Source organism: Equus przewalskii, chromosome 7 (assembly GCF_037783145.1).
Source record: "Equus przewalskii isolate Varuska chromosome 7, EquPr2, whole genome shotgun sequence".
NCBI classification, from domain to species: Eukaryota; Metazoa; Chordata; class Mammalia; order Perissodactyla; family Equidae; genus Equus; species Equus przewalskii.
Window position 1 is genome coordinate 4,939,717 of NC_091837.1, and position 16,432 is coordinate 4,956,148.

Below are 16,432 nucleotides of genomic sequence, written 5' to 3' on the forward strand. Positions count from 1 at the left end.
ATTAGAGGTGCTGGCCCTGTAGCTGAGTGGTTAAGTTCGTTCACTCCCCTTCGGTGGCCCATGGTTTGCTGGGTTAGATCCTGTGCACAGACTTGTCATGTGCTCATCAAGCCATGCTGTGGCAGCATCCCACATGGAAGAACCAGAATGACCTACAACTAGGATATGCAACTATGTACTGGGGTTTTGGGGAGCTAAAAAAAAAAAAGAGGAAGATTGGCAACAGATGTTAGCTCAGGGCCAATCTTCCTCAAAAAGAAAAAAGAAATATTAGAGATTAGGGGTAGTGCCTCAGGGTAAGAAGGGCTTGACGAGCTTCCAATCCTTACAATCCTACCCCCAAGGAGCACCATCTGTTAGACAAATAAGTAAATAAGTACAATACGGTGTGGCAGAGTCTGGAATAGGATTTGGGATAATTCTGTTGAGGAAAACCTTCTCCAAGGAGATGACACTTGGAAGGGGGATTGCATTAGGAGGCATTTACTGGGCAGAGGGGGAAAGCAGGGAGGAGAGGTAAGGATATACAAGATTCTTATTGGGATGCCATGTGTGTTGTATGAAGACTTGACTTAATCTCCATACTCCTATGTGGAAGGACACTCAACTCCATTTACAGAGAAGGAGCAGATGATCAGAGAGGTTGAGTCACACCGGCAGCAGAGCTAGGAATTCAAGCTAGATCTGTGACTTAGAGCCCAGACTTTCTACTGCGCTCAAGGGGACCCCTGAGGGGAGAGGGCTCAAGACAGACCCCGGGGTCATCCACACTGGGCGATGGGACTACCCTGGAAAGGAGCAGTCAGACAGCAGGATGACCAGGACGATGCAGCGATAAGAGCCGAGGAAGGTGCTTGTGTCACCGGGAGACTGGTGGCTTTCTCCCTTAGGCTCCCCTGAGGGCAGGTGCAGAGCGCGGATGGCGCTTCCTGTCTGGGCGGAGCCGGTCAACAGCATCTCCAGCCGCCGGTTCCCGCCTCGAATGTGGGCGGGGCAGAGCCTCGTAAAGTGGGGGGAGGGGAGGAACCAATGTTAGCCACGCCCCCAACCATTGTGCCGGGGGAGCTAGAGGGCGAATGGCCCGTTGTGAGCCAATCAGGACGTGGCATGTAAATAAGCAAGTGGGCTCCCTGGGGGCGACCCCAGAGCGCAGTGTCGCCGCCCTCCAGCGGGTACAGACTGCACTGACCGGCCCCGAGCGAGGCGCGGGGACTCTGGTGAGCGGGTCGGCTCTGGGCCAGGGGCGGAGGCCAGGGTCTGGGAGGAGAGAGGGGTGGACACACCCAGGCCCAGAGACCATCGGAGGCAGGATGCAGATGTCCTCGGGGACCTCACCCCCTACGATTCTGGACATGGATGGTGTGCAGAAGCCCGGGGGACTCCGAGCAGAGGAAGGGCCAGACGCACGAACGATGTGGGGTGCGGGGAGCGAGGGACCCGCAGCCCCTGGGGCCACCGACGCAGTAGCCAACGGACGGACGTAGACTTGGACTCATGGAGGCCTGGGGGGACCCTCACGCCATCTCCCCGCCCAGTGCAGAGAGGAATCCGCGGCTGCACTGCAGAACCAAAGAGAGGAGTTGGGCAGTGGGCCGGGCCACCCGCACTATGGCCAGCTGCCGCCATCACTCGGGATACTTGGCCGACGATGAGGCGGGCCACACTGCGTACATGGCCCGGGTAAGTATGCCCGTCAGGCCCTGACTCTGAGGTCCCCAACATGTTTCCCACCAGCTCTGGGCCCCAGATTACAGCTCCCCTCTCCTATTGACTTCCTCTCTGGGCCTCTTAGGTTCTTATCACCTTGACCACTCCTCTGTCCCCCTGCTGGGCCCTAGTCACCCTCAGTTTCATTCCCTGTGTCTCCCTGACCTTGGGAAGGGCTTGTGGACTGGAACCCCAGAGTGGGAGCTTGGAGTCTGCTCAGGGCCTAGGGCTCAAGTTCCAGAAACAGCCAGGAGTGCGCAGGGCTTGTGACCACAGGTGGTCTGTGCGGCCCAGCAGTGGAGACAGGGCTAGCCTGCTCTAGGACAGAGGAAGAGCCTGCGTGGGCCTCAGAGGGGTTTTGTAATTGCCCATTCACACCCTGTGTGAGGAGAGAAGCAGGCTTTCAGGCTCCCTGACCAGGTCTTGTGTACGTGAAATGCAGGTGTCAGGGAAGCTTCTGGGCAACCCTAAATAGATCCCCACTTTGCAGAAGAGGAAATTGGATCTCAAGAGGGGCCATCGTGCCCATGGGCAAACAGCCCGAATGTGACAGAGCCAAACCCAGGGCAGCCTGACTCCAAAACACAGTGCCTTCTACTGCCCACTCCCCACCCAGCTCCTAGTGCCCTAGGAGGGCCCCAGGAACCCCTTCCACTATGGGGCATCTCTCCCCACCCTGACATGCCTGTCTGCTCAGGTGCAGCCACCCAAGAAGCCACTGTTGCCGGAAATGGGGCAAGCCTCCAAGCTGGGCCACATGCCACACCCACCGTCGATGTATGGCCCCTCAGGCAGCTCAGGGCTCCGTGGCCACCGCCGAAACCTGAGAGGCCTGCAGCCCTTTGGTAGCTTTCTGGATTTCCTTGTCGAGGGCCAGGTCCTGGACAGCCTGCAGACGGTGGTGGAGGAGGCAACTGAGCGCATGGCCACTGTGAAGACAGAGGCCGGGGTGCCGCTGGTGGAGGTGCAGGACCCTATAGAGGTGCCGAGGGCGGGGCGGCGGGTGCGTGCCCGGCCAAGCCTCAGTACCGTGCACCGGCACCGTGCCCGGCCCAGCCTCTGCACCGGGCGCCCCAACAACTACCCATCCTGCTCCAGCTCTGTGTCTGACTCCCATAGCAGCTTCACAGCCGGCTGGTTGGGCTCCCGCTGCCCAGACAGTGACTTGGGAGCCCGTGGCTTGGGCCCACTGCCGCCCGTGAGGGACAAACTCCTGCTGGAGAAGAACCTCAAACGGCTGCTGCGGCTGGAGCAGAGAGGGGTGAGATCTGGGGCCATGGCTCCGGTAGGGGGGATGGACCCCAGTCCAGAGCCCAGGGCCGGGGCAAGGCCTGGCTTGGCCACTCCTGGACGCCTCTGAGAGTCTCCCTCTCTCTGCAGAAATGCCTGGGGCAGTCCTCCTCCCAGAGGAACTCTCTGCTGTGGGACTCGCTGGGCAGCCAGGCCAGCAGCCAGTGGACCCCGGAGCAGCCCCTGTCCTGGTTCTCAGGCCTGCTGGGCTCAAGCTCAGGCACGCCTGAGGCATCAGACCTGGGGCCTGGAGAGCAGGAGCTGAGCTTCCTCAAGCAAGAGTTCAACAAGGAGATCAAGTCCTTGCTGAGCCAGCCGGCATCGCTCAACCTACCAGGCTACTGTTCCCTCCTCGAGCCCCATCAGACCCTGGGCTTCCTGGCCGAGCACCACCTCTTCCCCGCCCTGCAGAATGTGGTCAGCCAGGCTGTGGATAAGTTTAGCAATGCCCGCCGCCACAATGGCTGCCCTCTCTTCCCAACAGAATGGGAATTCCCTGGGGTCAGAATTCCCACGACAGAGCCCAACTCTGGCCCAACATCAGGCTCCAAGCTGCCCATACCCACCGACCAGGAGGAACCCTGCGAGTCTCTCCACACCATACCCTCCAGCCTCAAGATGGTTCATAGAAAGAGCATCAAATACGGAGGACGGGGCAAGCTCAAGGAAGGTGCTTCCCCCGTGTCTAATGCCCAAGTGGCCACCAGGTTCAGTCTCAAGGTGACACCCACAGAAGAGCCCAAAGTCCCCTCACCCCACCCCAGGCAAGAGGTGCCCGACCAGGACCCTGAAGTACAGAGACCACCTGTGCCTGCTTCTGGGCCCCTGTGCTCCAGCCAGAGGCCCCGGCCCTGGCGGAGACTGCATCTCAGCCTGCCCGCCCCGGGGATCACTGTGGAAGTGCCCTCCAGCCAGACCCACCTGACCACCGGGGGCACAGCTCCACTTGCCTCCCCTTGCCCTCTCTCCTCCCACCACCACCCTGTATTCTCACCACTCGCCTCCTTGGTAAGAAGCTTCTCCCCATCTCCTGCTTCTCTGTATCTGGAGATGACCTCAGGGGTGGGGCTGTGGGGCTTAGGGATGGATTTGCAGGGTAAGGACTCCTCCAGCTACCACTCCTAGCAGCCACTGTCGCCGGCAGGTGCCCAAGGTCCAGGTCTCTTGCCTGCACTGTGGGAACCACCTGAGCAGGGGAAAGCTGAGGGGGGACCAGGAATCCTGGCCTAGCTACTGCCAGGTGTTGTCAAAGATGAATAAAGGCTATTTTTTATTCTGAGTATTTTTTAACGTTTGAATGTGAATCTCAGAAGCCCTCCCACGTGGGGAGGGTCCTGTCCCTTGTGGACAACAGCCTGAGCCTGGAGTGGGGCCCTGCATACAAGGTCCAGCTCCCTCTGGTCCTGCTGCCCAGGACAGGGCTCTCCAGAGTGTCTCCTTGCTGAGAGGGAGTTACTCAAGAAGGGTACAGAGAAGACATAGGTGGCTTCACCTGGTGTGTCCCCAGCATAGCCCCCTGACCCTCCTCTTGCGCCAGACATGCTTCATTCCTCTCAACCCTGGCCTGGGCAAGAACCTGCCAGATCCCAGGTTGTACAGGCTCTGCTTTGGCTAACATTGTGACCAAGGTCACCGGCCTTGCCCCAGGCCTGACTGGTGTGGCCAGCATGACGACGGTGTGGTAAGTGTGAGGGTTGGCCGATATGCACAGCTTGTGCTCAGTTGTTGCCTGGGACAGCACAGCAGGTGTGGCAAGGCCGTCCCCTTAGTACAACAGGTGTGGCGCCCATGTGGGTCATGTGGAGGGTGCTCTGGATCTGAGGGGCGTCCCAGGGCAGCATGAGTGGCATGACTTGTCTCCCTTTCCCTCCCCGGCTGCTGCACAGAGCCCCGAGTACAGGTTCCTGAAGAAGAAGCCGCTGCCCTCCATCTCGTCCAAGTCAACCATGTCCCACCTCTCCAGCCCCTGGTATGAGGAGCTCGTTAACTACTTGATGGAGCAGTCCGTCTCCTTGCTCGTCTACAAGTACAAATTTGAGAAGAACCTTACCGAGCAGCTGGGCTTCATCTCCTTCCCTGTCACTGAGGTGCTCATGGACCTCTTCCTGGGCTTCAAGAAGGTGAAGGGCTCCCGCATCCGCCTGTCCTCGAAGATTGACTGGAGCTGCCTGCTGCGCAAGCTCGAGGAGGCTGAATGGGCCCGGCCGGTGTCCTGGCAGACCCAGCACGACGCCTCCCACCTCGGCTCCTCCCAGCATAGCAGAGAGTCCCCCTCCACGCTGCCCCAGCCGGCCACCGACATGGATCAGGATGAGGCCACAGAGCCTGGCCTCGATGCTGAGTTGGCAGACCCCCAGCTGCTCACCCCCGAGAAGGATCCTACAGCTGAAGAGGAGGAGGCCGCGAGCCTGCTGCAGGCCAAGCTCTCCACACCCTCCAGCAGTGGCATGGGCTCCAATCCGTCTGAGCAGGCAGAGGACATGGAGGACAGCCGGAGCAGTGAGGATGGCGAGGAGGACAACCACAACTTCTTTGGGGACCAGGGTGAGCCCTGGGGCCCCCCCAAGGCTCAAGTGGAGGCCAAGGTCAGCCACTCCACAGAAGCAGGCCACGGTGACCCCCCGTGAGGGCGCCCATAAGTCGCACTGAGCGCTCAGTTCCCTGCTCCTCCTCCTGCTCTGTCGGAATGCTACCCACCCCACCTGCCCCTGCCCTGAGCAAAGGTCGGAAGGGCCGAACGCCCCTAGGGAGCTCTGCTGTGCCTCTCAGGGGAGCCAACGGGGCAAATAAAGCTTGTGTTGATGGAGTGTGGTTTTCTCGTCCAGAGATTACAGCCTCCCTTCCACACACCTGCACACCCGCCTTCGAGTAACACGTCCAGCGGGCCAGGTCTGACAGCTGGCCATGTTCTGACTCCCGTGACCTCACATGCTCTGCTTGAACACAAGTCCCTGCTCCTGGCCCTCTGCACCCTAGGCTGCCTCTTCCTGGCTCTTCAAGCCTCTCAGGGCTCATGGTCCTCCTCTGTCACAGCCCTTGTGCATCACAGCTCCTGCTTCTGGAGGGCTCCTCCTCTGCCAAGGTGGCTCTCCCCTCCCTTTGACATTGCACACCTTCACGTTCCGACTGAGGAACCACGCATCCACCCTCTCCTGCTGCTCCCATGCGACCTATCTTCCTAATTTGTGTTTCCCAGCCCCAACTCCTGAATCTGGAGGTTTCACACCAGGTCACATGGGGGCTGCTGGTCAGTCAAGATGTGGGTTGGTTGCTCCAGGCTGGCCACATGGCTACTTCTCCTGCAGTGGCCCTGGGCAGGCAGCTCTCTCTAGAAGGGTCTGTGGGCGTAGCTGGCGCTGTGATTGGCAGGTCTCATCTCCAAGGTTCTCCTGGGGCTTCTGGCCATCCTGTGCCACCACCAGCTCAGCACCCTCCTTCCCTCTGCCTTCCTGGTGCAGCCTGTTTGTTCCGTGTTCAGGCATCTTCACCCAGGGAGCAGCTCAACCTCTTCCACCATCATCTTGTCCTGTGGCTGAGAAAACACTTGAAGATGCTCCTCTCTGCCTCGCTGTGTAGGCACCATTGTGGGGACCCTGATGGGTCTCTACTGCCTCCCCCTGGAGCCCACCCGGGTGCATAAAGGCCATGCCTGCTCAACCCAGCCTGACCATGCTCAGTGGTCCATGGGTTAGAATACAGCAACTGTAGAGCTTCCTCTGGAGCCAGGCAGGGAGGACCTTCCACACGATACCCACACCCTGAGATTCAGGAAGGAGGACTTGCTCCCCTACCAGTCAGAGGGACCAGGGTCCTAAGGTGGCAGGGGGATCAGGGACCCATTTTCTCATAGAGCTCTTTTGGCAAGCTGAGCATTGTAATACCCATTCCCTGAGGCCACCCACTGCCACCACCAGCACAGTGGGGGGCCGTGACAGCCATTTTCATACCTTATTGCCATACCACTTGGCAACAGTTGATTGGACCTACTGGTGCATCCCTGTTCCAAGCTGGGCCAGTCAGGTTCTTTCCTGGGACCCTGCAATTGGGAGGGACTGAAAGATTCTGCTCCAGTTTGCACTAACTGCTAAAGACGAATGTGGATGGTGTGGAGCAGCCATCTTCCACTCTTCTCACAGAGTGGCAGGAATCCCGTCAGCAGAAAGGAGGGAAGAGGGGAGCCCCAAGGCTCTGAGAGACAGCAGCTGCTGTGACACCCACCAGCTCCCTAGGTCCCGCTGTCAAGTCCTCACGGGGGAAGAGAACATACTTCCTCCTCATCCTCAGAGGTACCCGTCTAGGGACTGTCCCTGGGGTGGCAGTAGCCCCTTGGGAACTACTGGCACGTGGTGCTAGAGACATCTGACCTGAGCTCCTGTGTCAGGTATTTGGCGCTGTGTAACCACTCCCAGACTTAAGTGGCTTCAAAGAAAATCATTTGTCACAATGCTGGGTTTTGACAGGCTCAGCTGGTAGCAGTAGCGGTGTAGGCAGAGTCGCCCATGTGGCTGCTTCCAGCTGGGGGCTGGGCTGAAGCTGGAACATCTCACATGGCCTCTCCTCTTCCAGTGTTTCTTTCCACGTGGCCTCTGACCATTCAGTTGCCTGCCTGCACTTCCTTATAGCACGGGGCCGCAGCTGGTTTCCCAGAGGGAAGAAACAAGACCCACCGGCGCTCTCACAGCCTGTGCTCAGGAGTCCCAAAACAGCACTTTTGTGGCATTCTCTGGTCAAAGCGAATCACAATGCCTGCCCAGATTCAAGAGGAGGGGAGACGGACTCTGCGTCTTCACAAGAGGCGCGGCTTGCACTCACAGGATGGGAGGAATTGTTAGTAGCCACATTTGGAGACTAGCTACAACACACACCCCTGCCCCCGCCCCCCATAGCTGATCGCACCTTGTGCCGTCCCTGGAACCAAGTTGAGTCACTCAGATTCTCCCTTGAGAATCTGAACCTGAAGGCAAACTGTGGCTGACAGGTAGAGGGCCCTGGTGATATCATAATTGGCCCGGAGCATCTGCCCATAGGATGAGCTGGGGAAGGCAGGAAAAGAGAACAGCTACGAGAAGCCATGAGGCTCCACGAGAGTCAAGGGAAAGTCACATTGGCTTCCTCTACTCCAGTTCTGGGGTCTCTGCTGTACTTGGAATCCTGTCTTTGCCTGAGGTTGCCTCAGGAGGTTGCCTGCTGTGTCCTCACCACGCTCTGGCCCTACGTGCAAGAGGAAGTTATTGGCAATTTTCAGCAGGTGCCTGGTGTGGTCTGATTTATGCTTTGTAAAGAAGGCACAAATCGCTTTTCTTTATGGAGAAAGTCTTGGAGGGGCCTGACTAGTGGAAGCAGGAAAATCTGTTAGGAGATGGAGGTAGATATCTGGTGGGGAGATGGGGTGGCTTGGATTAGGGTGGTGCTGGGGGACACAGGAGAGATACCTCACGGTCTGTTTGAGAGTCACAGCCATCAAGACATGTTGGATTAGATGTGAGGAGTGCAGGAAAGAGAGGAAATGCAAGTGAATCCCACACTTTGGGCTTCAGCAACTGGTGAACAGAGGTGTCATTAGGCCTGGACGCCTCAGCGTGGAACAGTTCGAGGAGGAGACCAGGTATTCTGCCTTGGACATATTCACTTTGAGATGCTGGTTGGTATGTCCAGAAGGACAAATCTATTGCTTCCCAGATTGTACTCTAGCCCTCCACCTTGGATTGGAGGTCCCTCAAGCGCAGGGTCTGCCAAATCCAGGGCAGACCTTTAGCAATTTAGACACTCTAAGCACCAAAAAAATTGAGGTGTCTTATCGAAGTAAAAACAATATTAAACATGAAAACCCTAAAAAAGCATGTTGCTGTAATAAAATGGCTCTACTCTGGATTTTCTGAATGCAAAATTCTAGTTGATTTAATGAAACATGAACTTTTCTCCCTGCTTTGCTGGTGCCCCAGGTGCATGGGTAGATCAGCCTATTGGGTAATGCAGCCCAGAGCCAGCTCCCCCGTCCCCACCACAGGGCCTGGAGTGAAGTCAACATAAGAGTGTTCACTCTTATGAACACTCACATGAACACACAGTGGTGTGAGTTTCCCCACCTTGAGCTGACAGCCCTCTGACAAGGCATTGAGACCAGGACCCACTCAAGTCTGAAACCTGGGACACACTGTCACCCGGGCTTGGTTCCCACAGTCATTTGGTCTCCCACGTCTCTGGTTTTCTAAGACAGCTTTGGGGCTTTCTGGTGAGAAAATGCCATTATCCTCAACACCACAGTTCCCTACTGCCCTCTGCTGCCTAATGACCTAGTGACCATGAGATTCTGCCGGTGACCCAATGGCAAAGAGGGGGCAATGACCGAGTGACTGGGGTTCAGGGACTGAAGGACCAGGTGATTCAGTATCTGAGATCTGTCGACTTTTTGACCGCAAAATCTAGTGGTCGAGCAACCTCGAGACCCAGTAGCTTCGGACCCAGGGTCCGAGGGAGAGGCATGTTTGAGGGCCCAGGCATCCAGGATTAAGGGGACTTCGTCGGGGCCAGCCCCGTGGCCGAGGGGTTAAGTTCGTGCGCTCTGCTTCGGCGGCCCAGGGTTTCCCCGGTTCGAATCCTGGGCGCGGACATGGCATCGCTCATCAGGCCATGCTGAGGCGGCATCCCACATACCACAACTAGAAGGACTAGATGGACCAGGAGGCTTTGGGGAGAAAAAAAGAAAAATAAAAAATCTTAAAAAAAAAAAAAAAAAGGGGGGGGACTTCGTGATCACGTGCCAGCAGGGTCGTCGGACCCTGAGCCGGGGAGTCCAGGGACTCAGCGGCGGCTGGGTAGGGTGCCCCCACCTAAGGCTGCTCGCCGGCAGCTCTCCCACCGTTTGGTGCCGCACCTGCCTTCTCTTGGAATTCATTGGTGAAGCCTCTCAAGCGTGGACCAATCAAAACCCTCCTCGTGTCTCCAAGCCCCCTCCCCACTGCCGCTCTCGAAAGCTGGGGGCGGGTCCCCTCCACGCCGACCCAATGACAGTCCAGGCGGAACGCCGTGCGCGCCGGCGATTGGCTGCTGCGGTGGGCTCTGTCAGAGCCGGATTGGCCGGCGGCGAGGACGGAAGCGGCCCACGGGCCGGAGCTGCCGGAGCCGGGCCGGGGGGATGTGGAGCGCGGGCTGCGGCCGAGCTGCCGGACCGGTGTTGCTGGGGCTGCTGCTGGCGCTCTTGGTGCCGGTCAGCGGTGCCTCCAAGACCGGCGCGGGGCCCGTGACCTGCGGGTCGGTGCTGAAGTTGTTCAACACGCAGCACAGGGTGCGGCTGCACTCGCACGACATCAAATACGGATCTGGTGCGTGGGGCCCGGGGCTGGGATTTGGGAGGCGGGGTGGTCGGGCCGAAGGGTCTGCGGGCTAGGGGTCTGGGGGTCATCAGGAAACCGGGCCAGGGGGCTGGGTTGTTGGAAGACCAAGGGGGACAAGGACTGGGGGTTTGAGGGGGTCCTCGGGATATTGGGGGCCAGGAGAGTCGTCCGGGAGCTTCAGGCCAAGGGATTTGGAGTTCAGCCGGGGGCCAGAGGGGGGCCTGGGGGTGAGCCGTTGGGGTCCCAGGGTTGAGGTTGTCCGGGAAAGTTTATGGTGTCCTGGCCGAGCGTTCGGAGTTCCGAGATTGACGGCGACCCCGGATGGGATGGGGTGTCGCCCCTCAGGCAGCGGCCAACAGTCGGTGACCGGCGTGGAGGCATCTGACGACGCCAATAGCTACTGGCGGATCCGCGGCGGCTCGGAGGGCGGGTGCCCGCGCGGGTCCCCGGTGCGCTGCGGTCAGGCCGTGCGGCTCACGCACGTGCTAACCGGCAAGAACCTGCACACGCACCACTTCCCGTCGCCGCTGTCTAACAACCAGGTGAGACCCCCTCCACCAGCCCTAGGAGAGGCTCCTGGTGCGTCTATGAGGACCAGGGAAGGAGCCTTGACTCTTCTCACCTGCTCTGAGCATCAGCTTCCTCTGTGAAACGGAAATTTCAATTCCGAAACGTTTACTGAGCGCCTCCTCTAGCGACACAGAGGTGACTCGGCCAGGGTCCTGCCCGCAGGAGCTCTCAGCCCAGGGAGGAGACAGACAAGGAAGAGCGATCTGGCTGGATAGCTCTACTCCTGGGGGGCCAGTTGGACCCAGGAGGGGGATCCACATGGCCTTTGGGGGGGGAATGGAGTGGAGGAATTCAGGCTGGGTCTGGAAGGGTGAGTAGGAGTCCTCCAGGCCACAGAGAAGACAGTGTCTTTCCAGGCCTGGGGAACAGCTTGTGAGTGGAGTTCACTGAAACTGGACCGGGAAGGGGAGGAGTGGAAGGATGTGTAGGGGGTGCTAGCAGGGAGGGAGTGGGGTGGAACAGAGGGTGCTTTGGGGGGGTTGTCAGCAGAAAAAGTATGAGATAAATAGAGACCTTGACTGTCAGCCTGAGGGGTTGGACTTTATGCTGAGCCGGAGTCTGAGGGGTCAGGGCAGGGAGAACAGAGAGGAGGAGGCCTTAGCTCCACAAGGGCCAGTGGTCACCGCTCAGACGGAGAGGGTGGGCTGTGCATGTATTAAAGAGCCTGTGTTGGGGAAGGCCTAAAGGGTGCTGGAGGTGGGAGGTGTGGTGTCCTATTTTGCAGCTGTGGAAGCTGAGGCTCAGAGAGGTGTAGGGAATGACCCAAGGCCCAGTGCCCTGGGCATGAGTGCTGCTGCCCGGCAAGTGACCACAGGGGACTCATTGTGCACTCTGTGGTGACCACTGTCCTCTCGCCCCTTGCGCTTCTAGGAGGTGAGTGCCTTTGGGGAAGGTGGCGAGGGCGACGACCTGGACCTGTGGACGGTGCGCTGCTCAGGGCAACACTGGGAGCGAGAGGCCGCCGTGCGCTTCCAGCACCTGGGCACCTCTGTGTTCCTGTCAGTTACCGGCGAGCAGTATGGGAACCCCATCCGTGGGCAGTACGAGGTGCACGGCATGCCCAGTGCCAATACGCACAATACGTGGAAGGCCATGGAAGGCATCTTTATCAAGCCCAGTGTGGATCCCTCTGCAGGCCACGATGAACTCTGAGTGCCATGGATGGGTGAATGGAGGGGCAGGGTGTGGTGTCTACAGGGCCACTCTTGGTGGGGACTTTGGGTTTGTAGGGATTTTTAAGTGCCTTTGTTGATTAAAGAATGTTGCTCTGTGATTGTGTTTTGTTGCAAGCTTGGGGGTGACCAGGAGGTGCCCACCCTCCCTGGCCCAGTTCACCATGTTTTCCTCAGTGCGAAACCTCTGTCTCTAGCACAGCCAGACAGCTGAACCCGTCCAAAGGTTTTTGATGCTCTTCCATGCACTCCAACACTGCTCCGGACCATCACAGCCCCACTATCCAGCCTTTGATGATCTGATGGCAAGTGACTCCAGTTCCCAGTCCCTGAGCTCCATGAACCTTCCTGTTAAGGGCTAGGGCCAGGGTCAGGGCCTCAGAAGGATGAGTGGGAGCCCCGCTTCTTGCCAACAGGGATGGGGCACAAGCTCCCTTGTCCCTCATCCCTTGAGGTGAGGCCCCCCCCCCCCATTCTCCTGGCACCCCTCCCCTAACAATTGCAATAGTCTTGACACTTGTCTCTGAGCAAACATCAGGCCGGGACTCTGCCCATCTCCTAGAAATTAGCATCACAGATTCCCTCACTCTTGGTGCAGATGGCACCCCAGCCTGCCCAGGCATGTGGCATCTCAGGCCCCCACTACAACCTTCCAAGGTCCCAAGGAGATAACAAAATTTCAAAAGATGGCAGGGGAAGGTAACCGCAGAGAACTGCTACCTGCAGAGATATGAGCAGGCTTCTTGGAAGGAAAGGCACAATTTGGGCAGGCAAAGTATTACAATTTAAAAACAGGAGCAATAAATAGGAGGGTCCTAATAAAGGAAGGTAGTTGTTAGTTTCACTGGTGTGTGGGTGCCCTCTAGAGGTCATAATGGGGATTACAGGCTTCCTGGACTTGCTAACTAGGCCCCGGTGGGGCTGTGTTGAAGGAGGGGCTTAGAGAGGGTGCCACTTTCCTGAATGAGAATGAAAGAGTCCAAGGAGAGGCTGGGGGTAACAACTGGTCGCAAGGGGCCTGGAGGAGTGTGGACAGAGCACCTTACAGTTGAGAAATCAATTGACCTTCCAGGGGTGGGAGAAAAGCTCTAGCCAATTTGAGGCCTGAGGGGAAGGAGGGTCCTGTGGAGGCCTTGGGCCCATTACCCCTCACCCTTCTCCTCCAGGAGCTGCTGCTCTACTCAGACACAGATCCCCTCCTGAGGCCTCCCCTGCCAACCTCTTGAGCACTGTCTACAAGCCTACACTCCTCTCCCGTCACTCACCTGCCCTGAGACAGGATTGGAGTGCAAGGAGATTGTTGGGAGGTGCTCCCAGAAAACACTGGTGCAGAGGGGTCGGGCCGTGGGAGGAGAAGGGAAGGCAGCTGGGGAAGGTGGAATTATTGAGCGAGTTACCCCTGTGGGCAAGTGGAGATTATACCACCGGGGAGCTCTGGAATCCAGGTCAAAACCTGAAGGCACAAGGAAGCAGGGCAGGGGGGTGGAGTGGGGGGTAATTATCCAACCAAAATGTCTTCCGTCATTGGCTGAGGCTGCGGGTGAGAGCTGGGGGGGAATGACTGTGGCACTTCCCGCCGGCCCTGCACATTGGGAAGTGTACGTGAGGGCTTTATTCTGCATCCAGCTTAAGCCCTCAAGCACAGCCACAGGTGCTGGCAGGGAACATCTTTTCCGCAGAGGTGATTGCCAAGGGGGTGTGGGCAGGGCACCCACAGTGTGGATTACGCTCTGCAAATCCAAGGGGGTACTCTTTTGGTCCATCCCTGGCTGCTCCGGGCTGTAAGAGTCCACTTCTGCCTCTATGATCTCCCTACAACCACACACACACATCAGTGAGGAGTGTTAATTAAGAGCAGAGTCAAACGGTGCACAGCATGTAGGAATCCTTGGGAAATCAAGGTCGAAGCTGTGGGAGCAGGTGAGATGGCTCTGGGCAGAATGTGGGAAAAGACCAAAAATTAAAACTGCAGCAGCAGCAGAGCTATTTATTAAACACTAAGTGCCAGGCGTTGGGCCAAGGATTTACACAGCACCTCATTTGCTCCTGGCAACAACCCTATGAAGCAGGTTCAATTACCATCTTAATTTTGCAGAGGAGGCAGCCGAGGTTTGTAAAGATTCAAACCCAGCTCCGCCCGCCTCAAAAAAATTTGCTCTCAACCACTGGACTGAGAGAATAAAACAGGAGGGGGTCCAGATGCACAGCGGCCTAAGCGTTGCAACTATGTGGGGGTCGGGCAGTGTATATCTTTCCAGGTGATCAGCCCAGGGTAAGCACTTAATGAATGCTTATCCGCGAAGTGGATCGCAATCACGCGGGGACTCCAGCCGACATCCCTTTCCCAGTACCTCCCACAGATCCACAGGGCTCCACGTGCTCCAAGACAGCTCTCAGCCGCCCAGGCCAACCCGGGTGGCTTCAGGCAAATCCACTCTGGTCAAGCTGGGCGATGCGGTTGGGTTGGGTAGGGAGGGGGCTACCCTAGCCAGAAAGCCCACCGCCCCCAAACGTTCGTCCAGGAGGCACAGGGGGAGCAATTTCTGCTTGGAAAACGGAGCAGTCTGCGGCCCTCCTCCACAGCCGGCTTGACCGCGGGTTCAGGCATTTTTCTAGGGTCGCAGCCACTTCCCCAGTGGGCTCAGCACCCCCGGCCGCGCCCCTCATTCGGCTTCCAGACACTCTTGTCCGCGCTCCTAGAAACCTCGCAGAGACTGAAGCTGAGAAAAGGCGGGCAAAGTCGCTGTTGATAAGTTATGAATGGGGAGAAAGAGTTTGTAGAACTCATTGTTAAAACCACGGAGCCGGAGACTCTGCCCGCGCCCGGCCAATCCGGGCCCGGAGGCTATTTTGAAATCGCTCCAGTCTCAGCCAATAGGCGTGCGGGAGGCGAAGCCCCGCGCCGGCGCCGGCCAATGAGCGCGGCGCTATGCTAAGGAGCCGGGGCTGGGCCCCGCCGACTGTCAGCAGGTTAAAGATGGAGCAGGCGGGCGAGAGGGCGCCACGAGGTACAGGGTCGTCCGGGTGGGGACGACGGGGGCACACGACCGCCAGGACCTCTCTCCCACTAGCCTTCCGCGTCCTGCCGCAGCCCTGCACGAAAGGGGTGTCCTGCCGCGTGAGTAGCACGGTCTGGGCTAGGGGCCCGGCTAAGGCGGCCCTGCCCGGCGGGACTGTGAGAGGCGCAGACGGACCCTGGCGCCCTTTCTGGGCAGGGGACTCCAGAAGGGCGGGAAGGCTTCCCTTTTCTCTGCTCCGCTTTAAGTGACTGGGCAGAGAGTCTGTTAGGACAGAACGCGGAGCCCAAGTTGGGGGCCGGGAGCTAGTGATGGGGGCCTGAGCCGGCAGGGGCGCGTCGTCCCGGAGTGGGGCCACCCTTCTTGTCCCAGAGCCGGGTGAAAGCGCAGGGTCGTCGGGCTGCACCTACCCCCGCTCCGGGCGCGAGTGGGCTTCGGACTGCGGTGGAGCGCGGGCACTCTCCTTTGTGTGTACGCACCCTTCCCCCTATCCGCTCCGACTCCGGGGTTGGAGATACTCTTCAGTCTGGGTTCTTTTCACCGCAATCTGGAGCGTGCCGGGGAAAGTCCAGGTGCTCTGGCGTCCTGAGGACCCCAGGACGGCAGGCCTGCTGAAATCCCCGTCCCTGCCCTGGTGTCCAGCATAGGGCCCCTAGCCCCACCCACCCATGTTTGAGCTTCCCGCCCTGCGTGCATTGGGGACGGTGGGTCCCTCCTGCTGGCCGCAGGTGCTGTGACGATGTTGCACTACTGTGCTCTGAGAAGCAGTGCAATGATATTGTCAAAGCATCTGGGACTAGCCTTGGGGACCTCCCTTCCCCATACTTCCCTTTCCCCTCCCCAGGCCTGGCCCCTTAGGCTTGCAGACCCTGCCCTCCCCCCTGCCCAGCTCACTCCCTTCTCCATGGAAACTTGAGATCCTGGCCAGGCCTGGGCCTCTGAGGTCAGAGGGCACCCTTTCCCCAGGCAAAGGCCCTGCCCCAGTGGACCTGCATTCCAGGTCTCAGATCCCTAACTGACCACTGGAGGAGAAGCGCTGGCAGGCCTGCCTGACACTCTTTCCCTGTTGCACTACTGTGGGCTGCTGGAAGCAGTGCAATGATGAAAGGGCATCGGTCAGGCCCAGACCCCCACCCACAGCACTTCTGAGGAGGGAGTTTTGCAGCCTGGGTCCACTTCCCAGTGATGAGGGGCAGTTGCGGAGCTGGGCTGGACCCTCCGTCGGAAGATCAGGTGAGTGCAGAGCTGGGGAATCGCCCCACAAGCGCTCCATCTGGGTCATGGTTAGACAGGTGTAGGGGCAGAGGCCCCGGATTCAGAAAAGCTCTGGTTTGAAGAGGAT

At 58.7% G+C, this 16,432-nt stretch overlaps 2 protein-coding genes across 4 annotated transcripts; both read left to right on the plus strand.

The window, feature by feature from the left end:
- The first annotated feature begins 875 nt into the window (after window positions 1-875).
- CCDC116 (coiled-coil domain containing 116) lies at window positions 876-5,803 on the plus strand. Of its 3 annotated transcripts, none has more exons than XM_070626882.1 (5): window positions 876-1,217; window positions 1,541-1,680; window positions 2,405-2,968; window positions 3,088-4,005; window positions 4,884-5,803. In XM_070626882.1, the coding sequence occupies exons 2-5, from the start codon at window positions 1,609-1,611 to the stop codon at window positions 5,622-5,624; spliced, it is 2,295 nt and encodes a 764-aa protein (XP_070482983.1). In that variant the 5' UTR covers window positions 876-1,217; window positions 1,541-1,608; the 3' UTR covers window positions 5,625-5,803. The 3 variants fall into 3 exon arrangements, with proteins under 3 accessions (XP_070482983.1, XP_008535662.2, XP_008535661.2); XM_008537440.2 differs by having other exon boundaries at window positions 1,094-1,217; window positions 1,536-1,680; XM_008537439.2 differs by lacking the exon at window positions 876-1,217 and having other exon boundaries at window positions 1,358-1,680.
- Window positions 5,804-10,056: 4,253 nt separating this feature from the next.
- SDF2L1 (stromal cell derived factor 2 like 1) lies at window positions 10,057-12,174 on the plus strand. Its single transcript, XM_070628349.1, has 3 exons — window positions 10,057-10,319; window positions 10,677-10,873; window positions 11,772-12,174. Exons 1-3 carry the CDS (start codon window positions 10,133-10,135, stop codon window positions 12,051-12,053), a joined length of 666 nt encoding a protein of 221 aa, XP_070484450.1. The 5' UTR covers window positions 10,057-10,132; the 3' UTR covers window positions 12,054-12,174.
- The last annotated feature ends 4,258 nt before the right edge of the window (window positions 12,175-16,432 follow it).